We start from the raw sequence: 22626 nt of genomic DNA on the forward strand, positions 1-22626 counted from the left end.
TGGGAGTGTTGTAAATACCAGGCCAGTCCACCACATGGGGGTGCTGTCAGATTCGGCAGCCTCCTAGCGAATGGTTGAATTTATTTGCAGAGCCCCAGGAATTGGGGGTGGAGAGAGAGAAGCAGGAAGATCGACCCTTGGTTTGAATTGGGGGTGGGGAGCGATCCCTTTTGTCTCGTTGATAAGAGAATTTAAATTCCTACTTGGATGGAAGAAATCTCCTTCCTTCTCCCACTCACTCACTCACTCCACTATTTCCACTCTTCTTAACCAAATTCCATGTGAGCCTCATGGATCCTTCTGGCAAGGGAGAGGGAACTTATCCCCCCCCCCATAAAAAACAAACCAGGGCAACGCTTGCAGCTGGTGCAAGTTGAAAGGGTGTCCCTCATGTACGTTGCAGATACCCATAGGCTTCATCCACCTTGTTTAAAACTGCTACAGTTCCCGGTTTTAGGCGCCTTGGGGGGGGGGTCACAGTTATGCAAAGGTGCTTTTGGGGACAACTTAAAGAACTGCCCGGCCTCCTCGGTGAAATATTAGTTGACCCCCGGACTCCTATTGCAAGTCTATTAGTTCCTTCTCCCTTCTGCGGCCGTGTGTTGTGTTGGAGAAATTTTGGTGCCTTTGAAACAGAACTTGCCTCCTCTCTGTCCCAGCATGAACTCCCTTTTTTTCTAGCAGTAGGTCCCCTTTTCTCGCCCTCACCCCACTTCCCTTCCTTGAATCTGCTAGCTCTCTGATTGCTTTGGGGGCAGGGGGGTCCTCCCAGACGGGCGACTTTAGCCCCATACCACGTTAACATTTGCAGGTTCAGAGTTCTTGAAAAAGATGGGGGCTTTTCCGGGATGCTGGGTTAGAGGGAGTTTTTGTTTTTTGGGGGGTGGGGTGGGGAAGAAATAGGGGCTGTACATTGCATTATTATTTGTCTTTTTTTATTTTAAGAAGAAAAAAATTGGATCAAAACGTACACCTGAAGCGTCTGCTTTTGTTTCCATTCCTGTTTGTCTAGTCAAGTTACGTGCCTCATCCAGAAGGGATTTTCTTTCATGGCATTTTTTCACCTGTGCAAAAAAGTGGTTCCGTTTCTGGAGCTGCAGTTATGTGCGTGGTACATGAGGACATTTCGAGGAGAAACCTAACTGGAACAAAACTTCGGGGATAACTTATTTGCAATGGGGGGGGGGGGGAGAAAGAGGAAACAGACCCTCCCTCTGCAGCAGTGAGTGACATTATTCTGTTGTTGTTTTTTAATAAAAAAACAGGCTTTTTGTTTCCGGACCTAGACAGTTCAACTGTTCTAGTGTCTTCCCCTCTTCTCCCCACTCTCTCTCTTCATTGTGGACAAAGGGCTCAGAGATAAAACAAATAATTTTGGGTTTAAATCTGGTGGGATAAGTTCCTAGCCTAGTCATGTAACTCCTCTTGGGGTTTTTTTATCTATATTTCTCAAAATAAATGTTTAAATAAATGACAACGTTGTGTAGAGCCTTATGCACGTAACAGCACTGTGGGAGGGAGTTCCGCAGTGTAACTTGCTGCATAATTCAGCTTCACTGGCTGCCTAAGTGTTCTAGCGTTACAAGAGAGATAACTTTTCCCTACCCACTTTCTCTGTGCCATGTACCTTTTGTCATGTCACTTTGGTCTAGAGCAGCTGTTCTCAACCTGTGGGTCCCCAGATGTTGTTGGACTACAACCCCCATCATCTCTGAGCTCTGGCCTTGCTAGCTAGGGGTGATGGGAGTTGTAGTTCAACAACATCTGGGGACCCACAGGCTGAGAAAGGCTGGTCTCTAGAGGATTATGAAAGATCATGTATGAATTAGCCCACCTCTTCCCAGCACCAGCATCCAACAAAAGACTTTGCTCAGCGCTCAACTTTTCTCCACAAGTTTATTCAAACGCTCCTTAAAATGCAAGCGAAAAACATTTGCGCGCCTTGTTTTGCAATCATCAAAAATAGAGGTATAGAATGCATAATCAATTCATTTTTAAAAAAACAAAGAAATGTATGCTTTTCACACTCCTTATTCTGTTAAGGCTTAGAGGTGTAGCCTCTTCACAGTGCCGCGGGGGGGGGGAGGGGGGAGATTCTCGGCACAGATATTTTTGGACTGACCCCCCGCCCTGTGCATCGGCCCTAAATCTGGGTCTTTGAAGGATTGCATGCTGCATAACTTAGAACTGGCTCTGTGTCTCTGACCTGCCTTACACTAAAAACGGGCACTCAAGCCCCTTTCCGTCCTCCCCAAAAATCCCAGCTTTAAAAGATAACAGGCTAGAGATCTGTGATCTCATTTGAATGCCTGGATTGTTCCTGAGCAGCAAACATGGTCTCTTCATCTGGCTCAGACTGCAGAGTGACATACTGGGGGAATGAAATGTGTGGGAGCGTGAAAAAGAGGGTGAGCAACCAGCTCGGCCCTCAGAAGTTAATCAAAAGTCCCGGGCAAGACGGGAACCGTACGGAGTTCCTTGGAAAGTGACGATTCTGCAGCTAAGCGTAAGCTACACAGCAGCTGCCCTGGCATCTTCCTCGCCTGCAAGGAGGGCAGGTTGTGGATCTCTCCACGCTCAAGGGGTCATGTTCCACCACTTGAAGGAAAAGGCTTTGCGTCGGACGTTGGTGCCACAGTGGACCTCGCCGAGACCCTCGTGGTAGGTTTCGTAGTCGTCTATGAAGGTGCAGGACAACCCCAGCGGCTCCAGCAGACGGCGGACCTCCTCTTCCAAGCAGCTCTGCTCATGGATGATGGGTCCAAAGGGCTTTGGGATGCCCAGGTATTTTCCCAGGACAAGCATGTTCACCTGCAAATGAGACATGGGGTGCCTGTGAGAAGGGGACTCTGAAACTGCTATGGGCATTTATAACCCTTCAGAGTCGTCTTTGCAATATCCACTCACTGCAAATAACCCAAGCAAAGTGTTGACGTTAGGAAATATTTTTTGGGGGGAGACGCTGTCATTTTAAGAGCAGCTCCAGACAGGAATATCGGGGGTGGGGTGGGGGACTACCTTGCACAGCATCAGACCCTTGGATTCATCCAGTTCAAAGATTGTCAGCAACATTGCTATTTGTAGATGCTGTACCCAGGACCTCCATGACAAACATTCTCTCTCATTGCCCTAACTGCTGCATCTTGCCCACCAGCCCACCCCCTTGCCCCATGGCAAGTGTCGGGCACTTGAGGCCACTGGGCCAAATCTGGCCCCTTAGGGAGAAAACCGCATCTGTGGTCTGTCTGGCAAGTGTGGTGGCTCATTACAAAAGGACCTTTTGAGCAGGGCCTTACTATGTCCGGGAAGTAAGCAACAGCTTTGCTGGGGCTGTAAGAAGAGCGAGTGAAGAGCTGGGGGATGTCGATGATGTCTTCCTCTTCCAGTTCCAGCTCCTCTTTGAGGAGGTCTCTGTTCCAGTCAATGCATTTCTGGGGAGTCAGAGAAGACATGCCTTAGAGAGGAATTCATTGCATCACTACAAGTGAAGGCACAATGCAGTTAAAGATTTGACAGGTGTGTCAATGGAGTCATGCTCCTGGTGGTTATTCCTAACACTGCCACAGATTGCATGGTGTGTGTGGCCTTGCACATAAACGGTGGCTTCTGTTCCATAGCATACCTCCAATTTCCAAACAGTGGGATCCTTGGCACTTTAGTCCCTACACCAGGTTTTGTGCCTGACTGGCAGTAATGGCTCTCCAGGGTTTCAGATGCCCCACTTAGAGATGCAGTGGGGGACTGAACCTTTGACATCCCAAATGCAAGGCAGGTGGTGTACCACTGAACAATGGTCCTCCTCCTTAGCTTGTCTCTTTTGACCAGACTGACACATACTCAGTCCCAAGCATGCAGCCCTTCCTGACTTTTCCAGTTCCACAAAAGCTTTCCTCGGAACCTTTGAACTTCATCCTAGTCCCTTCCAGCCTACTTCCTCTTCACCTGCCAGTCCCTTTATCACTTCATGGGTCTTCATCCCCCACAAGCCACTCCTGTCTCTAACACCCCGTGAACTCATCCCAACTCAAATGACAATTTCCCTTTCCCTTACAGAAGCCCGACTGCAAAGATTCCCTTGCAGCTTGCGTGCATCTCTGCAACAGCCTGTCTGTGCCAGGAAACGTCTCTGCCACAAGCACATGGCAGGGAGCTTGTCGCTGCCTCCCTGTGATCTGAAGATTTCTATTTCAGCACAAAGGATCTATATTGTGTAGCGGTTAGGGTGTGGCTCAGGGACCCTGGATGCCAGGATTAAAATCTCCACTCTGCCATGAGCCTCACTAGGTGAACATCCGTCAGTCAGACTCGCCATCACACTGAATATCATTCAGAAAGTGTCCAGGTTCATAATCAAATGACTATGTGGGAGAAAGGGGTGTGACAATTACCTGGTAATACTCATTGATGCTCCTCAAGGATTTGTCAGCCAGGATTGTTGTTATTGAAATTTCTTTGTCGTCTTTGCCTAGCCCTGTAATAAGAATCAGGCGGCTGCTTCATTCATGTTACGACTGTTATGTTCCCCACCACCACCCCTTAAATTACTGGTTCAAAATACATGTCCTCAGCTCCATACTGCACTGTAATATTTAGCTCAGATGAGAGTCAGGTAAATAAGACTTGGGGGGGCATATTTGGCCCCCAGGCTTGAGGTTCCCCACCCCTGATTTTGTGTTTTTTTTATAAAAAAAAAATATTTATTGGGGTTTTGAAAGATTACAAAAATAAAGAAAAAAAGAACAAAAAAACAGAATAAAAACAATTTTAAAAAAAACATATCAATCCTTCCATAACTTATCTTTCATTTGCTTGTTTCTTTGACCTCCTCACACCTCCCTTTTTTGTGTTCTAGTTCAATTAACTATTTCAGCAAATCCTTTCCATCTTTGTTTTTATCCTAATAATTTATCTTAATATAATGTGACTTCACATTCTCACCAATTAACAATCTATTTTTACTTAATCCTTTATAACATTTCTGCTAAAACCACGTAACTTCATTCCAACATCCTTCTAACATTCCTTAATTTTACAATGTTTCCGTAAATAAACTTTAAATTTCTTCCAATCTTCTTCCACCGACCCCACCCCTGATTTTGAGCAAAACACAACCACCCCTTGGAGTGAGATGGGGTAATTCAGTTGTGAGGTTTAGCTACTTGGGGCGTTAATGCAAAGTATGCAACTTCCTGCCCAGACTTCATGTTGGCTCCTGCAGAGGAGAAAGGAGAGCCACCTTACCATCAAACATCATGGCATCGCCGTACCCCTCTTGCTCCTTCTCCTTCAGAAGCTTGTAGCAGCGACTGGGGCTGGCCAGAAGCAGGCGGAAACCCTGGAGAGGAACAGAGGGAGTGAAGTGAGACAGGCTGCAAAATGTACTTGCAGCTCAGGGGTAGCCAACATGGTGCCCTCTGGAACTGCAGCTGCCTACCAGCTCCATCGGTACGCAGGCTGAGACCCTACCTGCTCGCATACTGTCTTGCCAGAGTGGTGACCCGGAAATGACAACTAATCCAGAATGCGGCAGCTAGACTGGTGACTGGGAGCGGCCGCCAAGACCACATAACACCGGTCCTGAAAAACCCACATTGGCTCCCAAAGTTTCCAAGTATAATTCAGTGTTGGTGCTGACCTTTAAAGCCCTAAACGGCCTCAGCCCAGTATACCTGAAGGAGCATCTCCACCCCATTGTTCAGCTCAGACACAGGTCCAGCTCCGAGGGCCTTCTGGTGGTTCCCTCCCTACGAGAAGCGAGGTTACAAGGAACCAGGCAGAGGGCCTTCTCGGTAGTGGCGCCCGCCTTGTGGAAATAAACAGCTACCTGACTTCTAGAAAACATCTGAAAGCAGCCATGTATAGGGAAGTTTTTAATGTTTGATGTTTTAGCGTGTTTTTAATATTCTGCTGGGAAATGGCCAGAGTGGCTCGGGAGGCCCAGCCAGTTGGGTGGGGTATAAATAATAAATTGGGTGGGTTTCAAAATATGAGGGAACAAATATCCTCTGAGTAAACAGGTTAAAATGCACTTAAAGGCTGAAAGCAGTGGACAGGGTGTACCTGTCAGGAGCTGGAGTCAGCAACAAAACACCCATTGTCAGGGGCGTTAACTCTTTATTCAAAGAAACCCAAACAGTGATCACAACAACACTTGCCAGTAGGATTGAAGTAGCCTTCCCACCACTCCCTAACACTCCTGAGTCCTTCCCAAGTAATCTCAGATTCCTTCACCTAGTTTCTCATTACTCCACCATTTTACTTCTCTTCGTGTTCTGGGAGACCAAGGGGGAGAGGAGCCAGACATGGCAGGAGGGGAAGGCTCCCTGGGTTCTTCTGCAGCCAGCCTTATCTGTTGCCTTGTTCCTCTCCTCTCCCGCCTCTGTGTCTGGACTGCTCTCTGCCACAGCCTCTTCCTGCTCACTAAACCCTGTTGTCTCTTCAGCTTCCAAAACCACCTCCTCTCAGTCTGCTTCATCGTCTCCCTCTGATCACTCATCACCCCACCACCAATCCCCTGGTTCTGAGCCTTCTTCCCTTCTCCAGTTAGTGCCTTGCACATAGCTGTCAACTTACAGATTTGAAAATAAGGAACCAGCAGCCTCGAAAATAAGGGATCAGCAGCCGAAATAAGGGATTTTCCAAGCACATGTATGTTCAACTTCTGAGCCCCTGTGAGTCAAAGGCAGAAAGCCCAGCCAGCAGCCGAACGAAGCCTCAAGCGGTGGTTCCCACAGCACAGCAACCCGGCAAAGGGGATGCAGCAAGGAAAACCACCGTCACCTCTCCGCTGGGAAGCGCTGAGCAAAGGCGAGTCCCCAGGCAACGCGGCCGATTTGATTGGCACAAGGCATGCAAGCTCCACCCCCCAGTCGTTCTTAGACTCCTTATTGGGTGAGCAACGCAGCCAAGCAACACAGTTGGAGCCTCCCTCCTCCCTGGCCGGCAGGGAGGGAGGGAGGGAGAGGAGCTGCTTCCTTTGCAACCCGGGAAATTTAAGGGACATCATCAATAAGGGACAGCAGCGGGACACAGCGCTGGGATAAGGGACTTCCCTGCCAAATAAGGGACGGTTGACAGCTATGGCCTCGCACCATCCCTCTGCATCCATGGCAGTACCTTTCTGTCAGAGGCTGGGACGAAACACATGAACTCGTCCACATGCCCCACCAGCAGCCAGGCAGAATACAGTTCGATGGGCGATTGTACTTCTTGGGCATAGAGGAAGTCCCGCACGACTTTGACCATCTTGTCCCCATGAGGCCTAGGAAGCAAAGAGAGGCAGAGTTTAGGGTTAGGCAAAGGCAAGGACTTTGCCATCGCAAAAGTACTACCCATCCGAATTTCATATCCGCCAGTGCCTGGTCCATCAGGGTGCACCAAGTGTTCTCAACAGACTTCTCATCCACCTGCCTCCTTACAACCAGCCCAGATTTTTAAAAAAGAACATATGATAAAAAGAACCGTTTTATCTTTTTATCATATGTGGTGGTCTTATAGTAAGGTTGAAGCTTACTGGGAAATGATATATAATGAACTGAAAAGGATGTTTAAAATAACCTTTGTAAAAAAGAGAGAGAGACCAGAAGCTTTTCTTTTGGGAATTATATAGGGACAGAACTACTTAAATTGTATAGAAACCTAAATTGTATATATGCGACTACAGAAGCAAGAGCTACTCGCCCTAAAATGGAAAGCAGCAGAAGTCCCAGCAAAGGAAGAATGGATACAAAAACTTATGGAAGATGCAGAAATGGCATAACTTACCAGACAAATAAGAAATCAAGATAACTTTTTTAAATAAAAGAATGGAAATGGTTTAGTGAATATTTACAGATAAACTGTAAGCAGATAAGAACATTAGCAGGGTTATTGTAATAACCTGCAGTTCCATAAGAGTAGATAATTAGATGAGAAAATTAAATGAATTTGGATACACAGAAGGTATTTAAAAATAAATGTAAGGAACCGCAGAAGGGGGGTGGAGTCAAACTTTGAAATGCTAAAACGATTGTAAAATTTATGAAACGTATAAATTCAAAAAGTATAAACAAACTTTTTAAAGCAAACCAGCCCAGATTGACCAATGATATGGTTCAGGATAAAGGAACTTTCTGTGTTCCTCCTCCTCCCTTCCCACTGTTGCCTGGGCTCAGTGGCGTAGCGTGGGGGGTGCAGGGGGGGCCGGCCGCACCGGGCGCAACATCTGGGGGTTAGAGGGCGCAAATCCACGGGTTAGGGGGTGCAAATTACTTGCCTTGCCCCAGGTGCTGACAACCCACGCTACGCCACTGCCTGGGCTAGAGTGAGACACGGGTGAAGAAGCAAGCTGAAAGGGAGATGAGAAGGAGGTCCAGAGGGCTCTTGCCTGTGCATGTGAGTCCTTGTCAGATGCTTCACCACGCCAGCGCTCCCCCCCCCCCAACACACACCCTCTCCACCTACATAGGCAAGGCGCTCCCGATGATGACCCTCCCCAGGGGGTACTCTTTGCCCCTGACGGTCACTGGAGGGCTGACTTCAAGGTTCCCAAATGAGTCCAAAGTGGAGACGCTGTTGCCTTTGCCTTTGCCTTCCGCCTTCCGGGTCACGTAGCCAAAATCCGGGCCCTGGGGTGGGGAGAAAAGGGCAACAGAATTAGGAGTGAATCTCGGCGACAAGGCTGCCCCTCTATGAAAATGACCTCATGTCCATTGCGTTTGAAATGCAGAAGCTACAGGGTGGAGTGATGCAAAGGGGTGTTTGTGTGGGCGATTCGAATTGTATACAGCTGGCTGCAAAATTCAATTGCCAATAGACAGATCCTGCAGAGTGTATGGCTTAAAGCAAAAAGATGGCTAATACAAATTAGGTAGGCAGGTAGATGCATGCATGCATTATCATTATCCTAATCATTTTTTTCAAAAAAAAAGATATTTATTGAAGTTTTAAAGGTTATACAGAAAAAGAAAAAAACAATAGCAAAAACAAAACACAAACACAGAAAATAACAGATATAAAAAAGACAAAATACAAAACTGAAAACTATTTAAAAACAAATAAAGTTTTGTTCCCTTATTTTCTTATAACTTACTTCCCCAACCTCCTCATACCTCCCCTTTCTGTATTCCAATTTCTAATTATTAATTCAGCAAATCCTCTCCCTTAATTTTCATTTAATTTTTAACCTTTCTTTTCTTTTTACTTAATCATTATCCTAAACATTTTATTCATCGCCTTCTGTGCAATTTTCTCAAGACAATGCACTTGGGAAACAGCAAAAAAGCCAAAGTTTAAAAACAAAACAAAACAGCAGATAATAATAATAATTTATTATTTATACCCCGCCCATCTGGCTGGGTTTCCCCAGCCACTCTGGGCGGCTTCCAACAAAGTATTAAAATACAGTGCTCTGTTAAATATTGAAAGCATTAAACATTAAAAACATTAAAAGATACATTTGAAACAAGCCTAAAACCCTAATAAGTGGACGCTCATGGTAAATATGCATTTATCCAGCTGGGAAAGGCTGTTGGAACAAAAATGTCTTCCATGGTTTCCGGAAAGGGCAGATCCAGTGGGGAGGAAGACTACTCCAGATAAAAGGAGCAGCCACAGTGAAGGTCCTGCTCTAAATCACAGCAGAGTGGACTTCCGAGATCTTTGGAACTCACAGGAGAGAATATCCCGCGGACCACAGTAATCTACCAGGTCTCTAACACATTCAATCATTTTTTCTACCACTCTTCAACCAATGATTGTAGGGTGGTTTACAGCATAGAAACACAAAAACAGACTATACGAAGATGGCGGAATTGATGGCAAAATTAAGAGAGCCAAAAGACGACGTGTTTGTTGAAGAGTGGAGATCCCTTTGGGGGCTATCTGGGAAAATATTATAGTCAAATGAAATGGCAGGTGGGACTGAAAATATAAGTAAAGGAATGAGAATGATAAAGGAATACACCGTATTTTTCGCTCTATAGGACGCACTAGACCACAAGACACACCTAGTTTTTGGAGAAGGAAAACAAGAAAAAAGATATTCTGAATCTCAGAAGCCAGTTCAGCAAGAGGGATCGCTACACAGTGAAAGCAGCAATCTCTCTTGCTGTTCTGGCTTCTGGGATAGCTGCGCAGCCTGCATTCGCTCCATAAGACGCACACACATTTCCCCTTTTTAGGAGGGGAAAAGTGAGTCTTATAGAGGAAAAAATACGGTAAATTAGTATATATGTTATAGATTAAGTATTACATTTATGGCAGTGGATAAAGGATTTGAAAAGAAACATCATGGAAGTAAGGATGGGAAGTCAAACCCTTAAGTTAAGAGAACATTGTATTGAAATTGAATGGAACTTGTTCAAATTGTATGAGAAACAACAAAATGTTATATTTTAAAAACCGCAAAAATGCAAAATATACTAACAAACCAGTATCGGGGCAGGCAGATGGGGGTGCAACTGTGGAGCTGCCTTATCACTCAAACCCTTCATGCAAATTGCACTATTGCAGCATTAAAAAAAACAAATTCAAAGGTTCCGATTCGAAGACAAAAGGAAGAGAGGTTCCTACCAGAACAGCCTTAAAGGGGAAGCCATCCAGATTTCCGTTTCTAGGGGAGTCGAAGACCACGGGAAAGGATTTGTGTGGCGCTTGCGTGTAGCCGATCTCCATCTCATCCTGGTGCCACCAAAGAAAACAGGGAAGATATAAAGACATGTGAGGAAGAAAGGGGTGAGGAACCCCAAGACCCTCTGGCCCTTGGAATGTTCCCCAGGCTGCACCCTTCACAACCCTGCCTTGCACCTTCCTTGGCTGTTTTTGCCAGGCTGATAAATGGTAAATACATCGAATACTGTATTTTTCGCTCTATAGGACGCACCCGACTATAGGACGCACCTTGTTTAAGAGGGGGAGAACAAGAAAAAAAAACTCTCCCTCTCTGCTCTGTGCCCCTTCAGTGAACCAGCAGGAGAAATGGAGCCCCTTCCATTTCTCCTCCCGCTTAGCTGAAGGGGTGCTGCGCAGCTCTCCCTCTCTGCTGAAGCCAGGAGAGTCTTGCTCTCCCGGCTTCAGCAAAAGGAACCCAAAGCCTTCAGAGCGCAGCACGACTTCCCGCTGCGCTCCAAAGGCTTCAGGAGGCTATCACTGAAGCCTGGAGAGCGAGAGGGGTTGGTACCCTCTCACTCTCCAGGCTTCAGTGAAAGCAACATGAAGCCTCCAGAGCGCGGAGGGAGCGCTCCCTCTGTGCTTTGGAGGATTCACATTGCTATCGTTGAAGCCAAGGAGCCTGCATTCGCTCCATAGGACGCACACACATTTCCCCTTAATTTTTGGAGGGGAAAAGTGTGTCCTATAGAGCGAAAAATACGGTAATAGTTTGCTCGGACTTCCACCCGCCTGCCCCACCCCCCAACGGACACTTCAACCTACCTGGATCCAGCGGTCACCTCGATTTTCTGCTTCTGGACAGATGATCAATCTGCAGCCAGCTTTCTTGGACAACTTGCTGATCTCCACCACAAAATCTGCGTTTTCTTTTATACTGGATGTCAAAAGGCAGAAAAATGGGCATTGATGAACAGCAGAGCAGAAGGAAAGGAAGGCTTCAAAAGAAGATTAGCTACAATGGCTATGCTCCGACTCCACCATCTGAGACTTCTGAATTTCAGTTGCCGGAAATCCCAGGTGGGGAACTTCATTGAAATTCTACTCAATATTGATCCAGAGTAGATCCCAATGTATAGTTAGCAGAGTAAAAACTTAAACACGTTGCAGGATTCCCAAAAATAGACCAGAGGCAATTTCATTTCATCCAGCAGAGTTTACTGCTACAGAACGCAAATGAGCATAATGGTCACAAATCCAATACATTCAGGATTGGCACCGTCCATAAGAAATCCAGTTGCGGACACAAGATATACCAACTCTGGAAGAATGGCAGATGCAAGTAATGGAGTATATGGAGATGGCGGAAATGACTGGCAGAATCCGAGACCAGGGAGAAGAGTCGGTGGAAGAAGATTGGAAGAAATTTAAAATTTACTTACAGAAATATTGTAAAATTTTTGAATGTGAATGACGCAGGAATGAAACGAAGTGGTTCTAGCAATATGATTAGAAATTTCAATATGTGAAGAAAATAACTAAGGGTAAAATAAGAGGGTATGAATTTGCTGAACAAATTTGTAAATGGAATACAAAAAAGGGAGGTGTGAGGAAGTCATGAAAATAAGTTAATGAGTGGTACGATATCTGAAAGAGTGATTTTTGGTTTTTTTAGTTTCTCTTTTTAAATTTTGGTTGTTTTTTTTTGTCTGTTTGTGTGTTTTTGTTTTTAAAACTTCTATTTGTAAAACTCAATAAATATTATTATTTTTTAAAAAAGAAATCCAGTTGCGGCAGGCTTACAATAATTTATAATAAGTCTAAAACTTAACACTAAGCATACCACAGTCGTACCTCGGAAGTCGAATGGAATCCATTCCGGAAGTCCGTTCGACTTCCAAAACATTCGTAAACCAAGGCACGGCTTCTGATTGGCTGCAGGAAGCTCTTGCAGCCAATCAGAAGCCATGGAAGCCGCATCAGATGTTCGGCTTCTAAAGAACGTTCACATACCGGAACACTCACTTCCAAGTTTGCGGCGTTCAGGAGCCAAAACTTTTGACTTAAAGCGTTTGGGGATCCAAAGTACAACTATACAGTGGATGCACGTTCGCAACCCACAGCTGTGGGTCTGCGCATGTGCAACCGCTGAAACCCAGAAGTAACCCCATTCCGGTACTTCTGGGTTTCGGCAGTCCGTAACCCAAAAAAACGCAACCTGAAGCATCTGTAACCCAAGGTATGACTGTATATACAAAACACCGCACCAGAAGGAAAAGAGATAGAAAGAGAAAGCGAAACCTAGGCTCCTTCTGGCCCTATTTTATAGTCAACATGACCTTGACAGAAGAGATAAGAGAACCAGCTTAAGCCAGTTTCTCTCCAGGTATAATCCAGGGGTAGGCAACCCAAGGCCCCTGGGCCGGATGCGGCCCAATCGCCTTCTCAATCTGGCCCACGGATGGTCCAGGAATCAGCGTGTTTTTACATGAGAATATGTTCTTTTATTTAAAATGTATTTCTGGGTTATTTGTGGGGTCTGCCTGGTGTTTTTACATGAGTAGAATGTGTGCTTTTATTTAAAATGCATCTCTGGGTTATTTATGGGGCATAGGAATTCGTTCTTTTCCCCCCAAAATATAGTTCGGCCCACCACATGGTCTGAGGGATGGTGGACCGGCCCATGGCTGAAGAAGGTTGCTGACCGCTGGTATAACCCAAACATCAGGAACATTCTGCTTGTTTCTTTCACACAGAAGCTTCCAGAACCCTCTTGAATTAAGTAGAATAGGAAAGATTTCTACACATCAGATCAATACTTTCTGCACTAAGAAATGCAAACTGACAGGGAGAGCTGCAGGGCTTTCTCTGATATTCTCAGGCTAGTGATGCTTCGCTTGAACAACGAAGCCTACCTGAGCTCTGGCATTTCTGGTCTTGGACCTCCAGACCTGAGTTCCAGTCTTCCCTCTAATCCTGATTGGTTTTGACCACTGACATGGCTCTCAGTCCCTGCCTCACCTCAGACCACCATCAGTGTTCCATCCCTGACGTGGCACACCTGATCCACAAGTCCTATGCTTGTGCATCTGTTCACTGGGCCACAGTGATGCACACTTATTTGCAGAAGCTCTCACCTGCAGACGTAAACCGTTATCGGCTGCAAGGTATTGGGGGTCATGATCCACGGAGCGACGCGGAAGACAACAGTGTCGTTAAAAATTGGGGCCTCAGGAAGTGCCTGTAGTGGAGGAGAGCAGAGGCCAGCTGAGAAATAGGTTGGAAAGAGAGACTAAAACAAGAACTATTCAGGCACATGACAGTCTCACCTCCAGGAACCAGCATGCCTAATGGTAGGGGGGAAAGGCTCCAATCCAGCAGCATCTCAAGGGACAGGGATGTCACAGATTTCCCATCACAACAGTATAAATAGGCAGAGTTGTGATGGAGGCAGGGAGGGGCAGCGAAGGCAAGTGATGGTCCAGCTTAGCGAAATCTAGAGGACCAAAACTCCTCCGATAATGAACAGAAGCTATTGCGTCTTATCTTGTACCCAAGAGCAGGCGTGGGGAATATTTCTTCCAGCAGGTCAGTCCCAATACCACACTGTATGGGATCCCACAATCAATAAACTAAATTAAATTAAATTAATGGGCCTTCTGGCGGTTCCCTCACTGCGAGAAGTGAAGCTACAGGGAACCAGACAGAGGGCCTTCTTGGTGGTGGCACCTGCCTGTGGAATGCTCTCCCATCAGATGTCAAGGAAATAAAAAAACTATCCGACTTTTAAAAGAAATCTGAAGGCAGCCCTTAGGGAAGTTTTTAATCTTTGATGTTTTATCACTTTATTTATTTATTTATTTATTTATTTATTTATTTATAATAATAATAATAATAATAATAATAATAATAATAATAATAATAATAATATTCTGTTGTGAGCCGCCCAGAGTGCCTGGGGAAACCCAGCCAGATGGGTGGGGCATAAATAAATCATCATCATCATCACACCCAATGGAATTTTCTGCCATGAGATGTGGTGAGGGTTGCCAGCTTGGGTTAAATTCCAAAAAGGACAATTGGGAGGATAAAATGCTAGGTCTGAGTGCTTACCAGGACATCATGCTTCATATCTTGAATTTAGCTGCAGAAATATAACATGAGCCCAAGCCCAAATGGGCTGAGATAAAGTCTTGGGCAAGCAGGCAGCAGTTGCATTCTGCTGTGGCAGCCAAGACACTGGCCCCTGCATTTTGCCAGCTCATGTAGAGCCCCAAGCTGTGTTTTGGTGAAAAAAATGAGTAACCCTGGGCTTAAAAACAAACAAACCCTACAGACCTGGTTTTCTCCTAAGACAAGAAAAGGAGGCTACAGTGAGGAAGAAAATACAAAATAATAGGCTGTTTTATTCTCCGGAGAAATTCAAGGAGGAGATAAGACTGTCAACAGATATTAGTCACAATAGCAACATTCCACCTGTATCGATGGAGGCAGCAATGCTTCTGAATCGCAGCTGCTGGGAATCCCAAGTGGGGACACCACCGTTCAGGTCCTGCTTGCAGGATTCCCACTGGGGATCTGCTTGGACACTGCGGGGCTAGAAGGCTGGATTGGATGCCTCCCCCCCCCCCCCGGCCTGATTCAGCTGCAGGCCTCTTTTAATGCCTTTAATTATCCAGTAACCCCTTGCCTTTCTGACACATTTCCTTTTTTGGCTGCCCATACCTTGGCGGTGGCCTCTAGCAGAGTGGCGTGGAATGTCACGAGTCCAGAGAAGCCAATGTCAGGAAAGGCCAGCCCTTCCACATAGAAATGGTGCTCCTCTTCGTCGCGTTCCACCACATAGGAGGATTTCCCATGACCCAGGACGTGCTTGTGCTGACTGAGTTTCTTTCTTTTCCCTGTAAATCAAACCCGTCGTTTCTCATACAGAATCATGTGCCTGTCCCTCATTCATTCATTCATTCGTTTGCTTGCTTGCTTGATTCTGGAAGCAAGCTCTTCATCGCTGTCAAATAAACTGGTTTTGATTAAATAAACCCCTGGAACTCACTGCCACATGGCTGGGTTAGCTCAGTCGGTAGAGCACAAGACTCTTAATCTGAAGGTCGTGGGTTCGAGCCCCACATTGGGCAAAACTTTCCTGCATTGCAGGGGGTTGGAGTAGATAACCCTCGTGGTCCCTTCCAAATCTATGATGATGATGGTGGATTAATTAAAGATTTTCTTGTGTAACAAAAAAGTACATATAGTATTTCCACTTTCATGCCAAGCAGTTGCATTCACACATGAGCTAAGAATATCAGGATTTAGAGTAGGGATGGGGAATATTTTATATATATATATATATATATATATATATATATATATATATATATATATAATTTCAAAATATTTATTTAAATAAAGGTAAAGGTACCCCTGACCATTAGGTGCAGTCGCAGACGACTCTGGGGTTGCAGCGCTCATCTCACTCTATAAGCCAAGGGAGCCAGTGTTTGTCTGCAGACAGCTTCTGGGTCATGTGACCAGCATGACTAAGCCGCTTCTGGCGAACCAGAGCAGCGCACAGAAATGCCATTTACCTTCCCGCCAGAGCGGTACCTATTTATCCACCCCCATCGTTCAGCCCGGACACTGAGATCCAGCGCCGAGGGCCTTCTGGCGGTTCCCTCATTGCGAGAAGTGAGGCTACAGGGAACCAGACAGAGGGCCTTCTCGGTAGTGGCGCCCGCCCTGTGGAACGCCCTCCCAGCAGATGTCAAAGAGATAAAGAATTACCTGACATTCAGAAAACATCTTAAGGCAGCCCTGTTCAGGGAAGTTTTTAATATGTAATGCTGTACTGTTTTTAACACTGATTGGGAGCCGCCCAGAGTGGCTGGGGAAACTCAGCCAGATGGGCGGGATATAAATAATAAATTATTATTATTATTATTATTATTATTATTATTATTATTATTATTATTATTATTATTATCTGCTTGCACTTTGACGTGCTTTTGAACTGCTAGGTTGGCAGGAGCTGGGACCGAGCAATGGGAGCTCACCCCGTGGCGGGGATTCGAACCGCTGACCTTCTGATCGGCAAGTCCTAGGCTCTGTGGTTTAACCCACAGTGCCACCCGCATCCCATACCATACATCCCTGCATATTTTACATGAACCAAACCATTCAGTAATCCATTGTTACAGCCATCAAAACTTATTTACACTGTTGAATTTATCTTGGGGAACATCTGTGGCTCTCCAGATGTTGCCGGACTCCAGCTGCCATCTGGCCCGGCATGGCTAATGGTCAGAGAAAATGACAGCTCTGATGAAACAGCCTCTGGGGAAGTCACAGGTTCCCTATCTCTACATTAAAAGAAGCCAGAACTGTGAAGGCGGCAGCTAGGGACAGTGAAGGCAAGTGATGGTCTAGTTCGGAGATGTGAAACTTGCAGTCTTCCCAGATGTTGCTCGACTCCAACTCCCATCAGCCAATCAGAGCCAGTCTGAGACATTTTGGCACCTGAGATGAACCACCGCTGCTTGAGAACCCCACAACACTTACCCTGAGCATGGAAGACTCCCACTTTGTCGGCGTCAGATGCTGAGATGTGGAGGACCAGCTGGTGATCCTCAAAGATGTCCTCAGGCCCACGTGTTGTCAGGATCATCAGCGACATATCCCTGCGGTCTGGAGAGAAAAGCAGAGGGAAACTGACTGTAGCTCAGTAGCAAAGCTCTGAGCTGAATGGAGTTTAAATCAACCGTCTTTACTCAGAGCTGGGGTAGCTCAGCCAGTAGAGCAGGAGACTTTCAGTTTCAGGGTTGTGGGTTCAACTCCATGTTGGGCAAAAGAGTCCATCAAAAAAAGACCATTTCCAACTCTGCAAATTCTAAGAACAATGAGGACGAGATTCTTACTTTAATTTAGTGTTCGAAATTCCCATTGTTTTCGGCACATTTTTGCAACAGAATTTCATTAGCGCAAGCAGTTTCTTAGCTCTGGGTGCAGAAAGATTTCAGATTGCAGAGTGGAAGGAAAGAAGGACCTTTTTCTGCCTCCCCACTTCTAGCCACTCTCTGAAGACTGGAGAAGAGACCCTCTTAAGAATATTAGGGGGGTGGGCAGGAGAAGGACTAGACCATGTGAAAAATGAACATAAGATTTTAGCTGCAGTTCATTCATCTTCAGCTTTGTATTGTTATAAAAAAGCATGCCTAGACAGTCCACTGTTGCGCCTATAACCTAGGTTTAAGGTGCCGTTTAGCTCCTAGCTTTCATCTCTTAGTTTCTAACACATGATTGATGATCTCCCAGGTTCAATCCCTGGCATCTGTAAGTAGGGCTGGGAAGAGACGATTCAAAAAAGTCCTTCCTTCAGAACGATGAGGACTGGAATCTCGGTTTTTAAGGGAATGGCCTGCCTTGTTGCAGAAGGTCCCAGGTTCAGTTCCTGGCATCCTCAGGTAGGCTGAAGCATCCCCCCTGCCCTGAGCAGCTGCTGCCATTCAGTGTTACACTGAGTGTCTGACTCAATGTAAGGTATAATAATAATAATAATATTATAATAATTTATTTATACCCCGCCCATCTGGCTGGGTTTCCCCAGCCACTCTGGGCAGCTTTCAACAGACTATTAAAATGCTACAATCTATTAAACATTAAAAGCTTCCCTAAACAGGGCTGCCTTCAGATGTCTTCTAAAAGTCTGGTAGTAGTTTTCCTCTTTTACATCCAGTGGGAGGGCGTTCTACAGGGCGGGTGCCACTACTGAGAAGGCCCTCTACCTGTAACTTGGCTTCTCGCGGCTAGGGAACCGCCAGAAGGCCCTCGGCACTGGACCTCAGTGTCCGGGCAGAACAATGGGGGTGGAGACGCTCCTTCGGGTATACTGGACCGAGGCTGTTTAGGTAGCCTTGGATCCATCAGTTACTGACCAACAAACGATTCCAGCTTCTTGTCCTCGTTGTCCATTTTATCTTGAGGTTCGTCCCTGTCGCAATTGACCAAGAGGATGGCTCCTTTGCCTTCGGGTCCCCATGTCCAGTTTTTCTGCAGGGACAAAAACCACAAGGCTTAGCCCCACCACAAATACAGTGGTGCCTCGCAAGACGAAATTAATCCGTTCCGTGAGGCTCTTCGTATAGCGGTTTTTTCGTCTTGCGAAGCAAGCCCATTGACAGCTTAGCGGATTAGCGCTACAGCTGTCAAGCGGCTTCCAGCGATCAGCTGATAAGCGGCTTAGCGGCTTAAGAAAAGGGCGAAAAAAGCGAAAAAAACCCGTGGGGGGATGCAAGATTTTTTTCGTCTTGCGAAGCAACCCCATAGGGAAATTCGTTTTACGAAGCGCCTCCAAAACGGAAAACCCTTTCGTCTAGCGGGTTTTTCGTCTTGCGAGGCGTTCGTCTTGCGGGGCACCACTGTATGTGGGACCCAATAGTGGCGTCACAATGGGAGGGGCGGTGCACCCCAGGTGCCATGTTTGGGGGGTGACAATAAGGCACCCCGCGGGGGCTCGCCCCACCGCGGCGGCGCAAGCAGCCATTGCAAGCAGCCATCACGCATGTGAAGGATCCTCCATTCACAGCTGCAGCTGCGAGCAGAGGATCCTGGTGCCAGTAGCAAATTGCTATTTACAGTGCATGTGCGGCGTCTCTATGCACGGTGGTGCATTGTACGTAACAATGCCGCACATGCACCCTATGTAGCAATGCCCCGTCCCGGGTGTCACGACGCCTTCGTTCACCCCTGGGACCCAATACAGTGGTACCTCAGGTTACGAACGGGATCCATTCCAGAGCACCGTTCGCATCCTGAGGTAAATGGAACACGGGTCTGCGCATCTGCGCGGGACACATTTTGCCGCTTCCGCGCATGCGCATGACATCATTTTGAGTGTCTGCGCATGTGCGAGTGGCAAAACCCAGAAGTAACGTGCTCACCACGGAGCGCAACCCAAAAATACTTAACTTGAAGCTACTTTAACCTGAGGTATGACTGTACTTGTATCTCACAACTACAGAAGGAACAGGTTGGTTTTAAGGTAGGGTTGTGAGGGGACCTAAGGCCCCGGGTCAAAATGCACCCTACCATGGGATTTCTCTCCAGCACTAGGCCATGCCCCCTCTCCACAGGCTCCACCCCCCTCCTTGCTGAAAGGCTCTTGGGCTTCTTGCCTTGAAGGGCCCTTCAGGTGGAAAAGCAGCCTTTGCTTTTTGGATATAAATAAACACACACAATATGCCCAGACTCCCCTATCCCTCCTTCCTGACCTTATTCTTGGCTCTCCTCTGCACGGTTCCTGAACGGTTCGTGTCTGCATCCAGGGAGATTTCTGCAGCATGGGGGGTGGGAGAGAAGGGAGGAAACAGAGAAAATTTGCATGCGGGATCCCCAAACAGCCTGGCAAGATGGCTTGCTGATGCCAGGATGTCTGTGTTACCAAATACTGGAACATAGCCATCAATAGCCCTCTCCTCCACGAATCTGTCAAATCTTTTAAAGTCGTCTAGGCTGGTGTTCGTCACTGCCTCATGTGGGAGTGAGTTCCATAGTTTGACTTCATGCAGCTGATGAAGCGAACTGTCGTCCATGAAAGTTTTCTGTCATAATGAAGTTGTTTGTCTTTAAAGTGCTAGTCCTCTGGAAGTAGGTCTTCATTGTATTAACATTTTACTGTGAGTAACTATCCCGTGAAACACACACACACACACACACACACACACACACACACACACACAAATTCTATTTTCTATACAGTTCTGTCTTACCCACGCAGGTGAGGTGTAGAAGAGCTTTCGCCATTGGTGTCCTCCCGTTGTCCTTGTAGTATGAAATTCTGACCTGCCAAGATATGGCCAATTTCAGCAAATGGAATATTTAGTATTATTTAGTATTTAGTATTAATAATTAACACCCTACCCATCTGGTTGGGTTTCCCCAGCCACTTTGGGCGGCTCCCAACAGAATATTAAAAACACGATAAAACACCAAACATTAAAAACATCCCTATACAGGGCTGCGTTCAGATGTCTTCTAAAAGTCAGATAGTTGATTATTTCCTTGACATCTGATGGGAGAGCGTTCCACAGGGCGGGCGCCACCACTGAGAAGACCCTCTGCCTAGTTCCCTGTAACCTCACTTCTCACAGTGAGGGAACCCCCAGAAGGCCTTCGGAGCTGGACCTCAGTGTCTCGGCTGAACGATGGCGGTGGAGACGCTCCTTCAGGTATACTGAAGGACAACAAGAGATGTGATTTGAGATGCACTTGATCACCTCTTCCTCGCCTTTTCTCAAAGTTAAAAAGTCCTGAATGTGGCAACCTTTTCTTACAGGGAAGCTGCTTCAGTGATAGCTATAGTAATTCTAGCACACCTTTTTCCGAATCAGGTCTAGCTCTTTCCTTTCCCCCCTGCTCCATCAAAGCCTTCGGAGTTTCTCACCTTGTCCTCATTGACTTCAGCGCTTGGCTGGTCCATCGTGACCACCACCTCGACTTTATAATCAAGGGGCCATTTGGGCACACAAGAGGGGATCTTCAAAACCTCCCCATTGTGGATAATATAGAGGTTCACCCCAGATGTTCCCCAGACATCAAAGGCTGTAGCACCACTTGGGGCTGCCCTGAAAGAGAGAGAGACAGGATAATTCACATCACCCATTCCATTTTCCATTTACATCTTGCTCCTAAAAAGAGATCTCCATCCTTCCCTCCATTTTATCCCAACAACCCTAGGAGGTAGACCAGGCCAAAAGGTATTGACGGGCTTGAGGTCAGCCAATGAGATTCCTGGCAATGAGGGGATTTCTTTTTAATATTAAAAGCAGTCATTGCCACAGGCCATCTTAGAAGGCAGCCCGCAGGTTTCATCTTCAAAGATGTTCATCTATACACTCCTACTTAAAAGTGAAAAAGTGTCCCTTAAAAAAAATATCCAAATGACTTTTATTCACACAGATATAAGTTGTGAATGAAGTGGATTCGCTTGCGAGAAATCAGTCTTAGTGTGGCAGTAGCTAATCTCTGGAACTCCAGCTTTAGCTGAGATTCCTGCATTGCCTAGATGACTCTCAGGGTCTCTTCCAACTCTACTATCCTAAGGGATTCAGTGTCCCCCCCAAGTCCATTATTGGTCAGAGATAAAAGGATGGAGGCAGGAAGCAACGCAAGCAAGGCAGATATTTATTTTTCTGTTGCAAGAGAGTTTCCCACCTCCTTGCAAGGAGGTGAGAGACCAAGAACACAGGTGCGCAAGAACCTTTAAAGGCTTTTGAAATTGCCCAGTCCCTTAACGAAAGACCACCTAAAAAGCATCATTCAAACCATCACAGAAAGAGGCGCTCTATAACAGACATTTGAGAGTGTGGCTTTTCTCCTATCTGCCAGGATACCTGATAAGGTTTCACTGATTGCATTACCTGGGCAGTCTGGCCATTCTTTTGAGATGGCAAATACCTGAGTTCTTGAATCCAGGTCATAGGCCAACCCAGTTCATACACAAAATATGCCCTTAAGACAAGATTTGGAGAATGTGTAAGTGAAAGAACAATTGGGAAAGGTTTCTCTAAGATATTTCCATCTGCAGAAGAAACATTTAGAGCAGTGTTTCCCCAACGTGGATCTCCGGCAGATTTTGGACTACAGTTCCCATCCTCCTTGACCACTGGTCTTGCTTGCTAAGCATGATGGGAATTGTAGTCCAAAAACAGCTGGAGACCCAAGTTTGGGAAACAATGGTTTAGAGCAGGCATCCCCCAATCTTCAACCCTCCAGATGTTTTAGACTACAGTTCCCATCATCCCTGACCACTGGTCCTGTTAGCTAGGGATCTTGGTAGTTGTAGGCCAAAACATCTGGAGGGCCACAGGTTAGGGGTGCCTGGTTTAGAGTCTTTAGGAGAGTCAAGATGGCTTCAGGATTGCTCACCTGTACCATTTTGGACATGTGGTTTTTATAGGTACTTGTGTGTTTACCTGTGCACTTACGAACATTTGTTTCATTTTTGAGACCTTAGGATTCTTATTACACTCCTTAGATTAGGCAAGA

The 22626-nt window shown here is 46.2% G+C and overlaps 1 protein-coding gene across 1 annotated transcript in view; it reads right to left on the bottom strand.

Moving 5' to 3' along the window:
- Positions 1-1001: 1001 nt before the first annotated feature.
- The window catches only part of LOC309376812 (protein-arginine deiminase type-3-like), a 33704-nt gene continuing 12079 nt past the window's right edge, over positions 1002-22626 (bottom strand). The window contains exons 2-16 of the mRNA XM_081923655.1: positions 21023-21203; positions 20349-20421; positions 19851-19912; positions 18516-18630; positions 17143-17268; positions 15313-15488; positions 13725-13828; positions 11413-11524; positions 10552-10659; positions 8443-8606; positions 7117-7261; positions 5242-5335; positions 4389-4471; positions 3297-3431; positions 1002-2811 (exon numbers count right to left, since the gene is read on the bottom strand). Coding sequence (XP_081779781.1) covers positions 2578-2811; positions 3297-3431; positions 4389-4471; positions 5242-5335; positions 7117-7261; positions 8443-8606; positions 10552-10659; positions 11413-11524; positions 13725-13828; positions 15313-15488; positions 17143-17268; positions 18516-18630; positions 19851-19912; positions 20349-20421; positions 21023-21203 — 1912 coding nt within the window. The 3' untranslated portion in view covers positions 1002-2577. The remainder of the gene's footprint in view (positions 2812-3296; positions 3432-4388; positions 4472-5241; positions 5336-7116; positions 7262-8442; positions 8607-10551; positions 10660-11412; positions 11525-13724; positions 13829-15312; positions 15489-17142; positions 17269-18515; positions 18631-19850; positions 19913-20348; positions 20422-21022; positions 21204-22626) is intronic.

The sequence above is a fragment of the Podarcis melisellensis genome, assembly GCF_964234715.1.
Source record: "Podarcis melisellensis genome assembly, chromosome: 8".
Classification (NCBI taxonomy): domain Eukaryota; kingdom Metazoa; phylum Chordata; class Lepidosauria; order Squamata; family Lacertidae; genus Podarcis; species Podarcis melisellensis.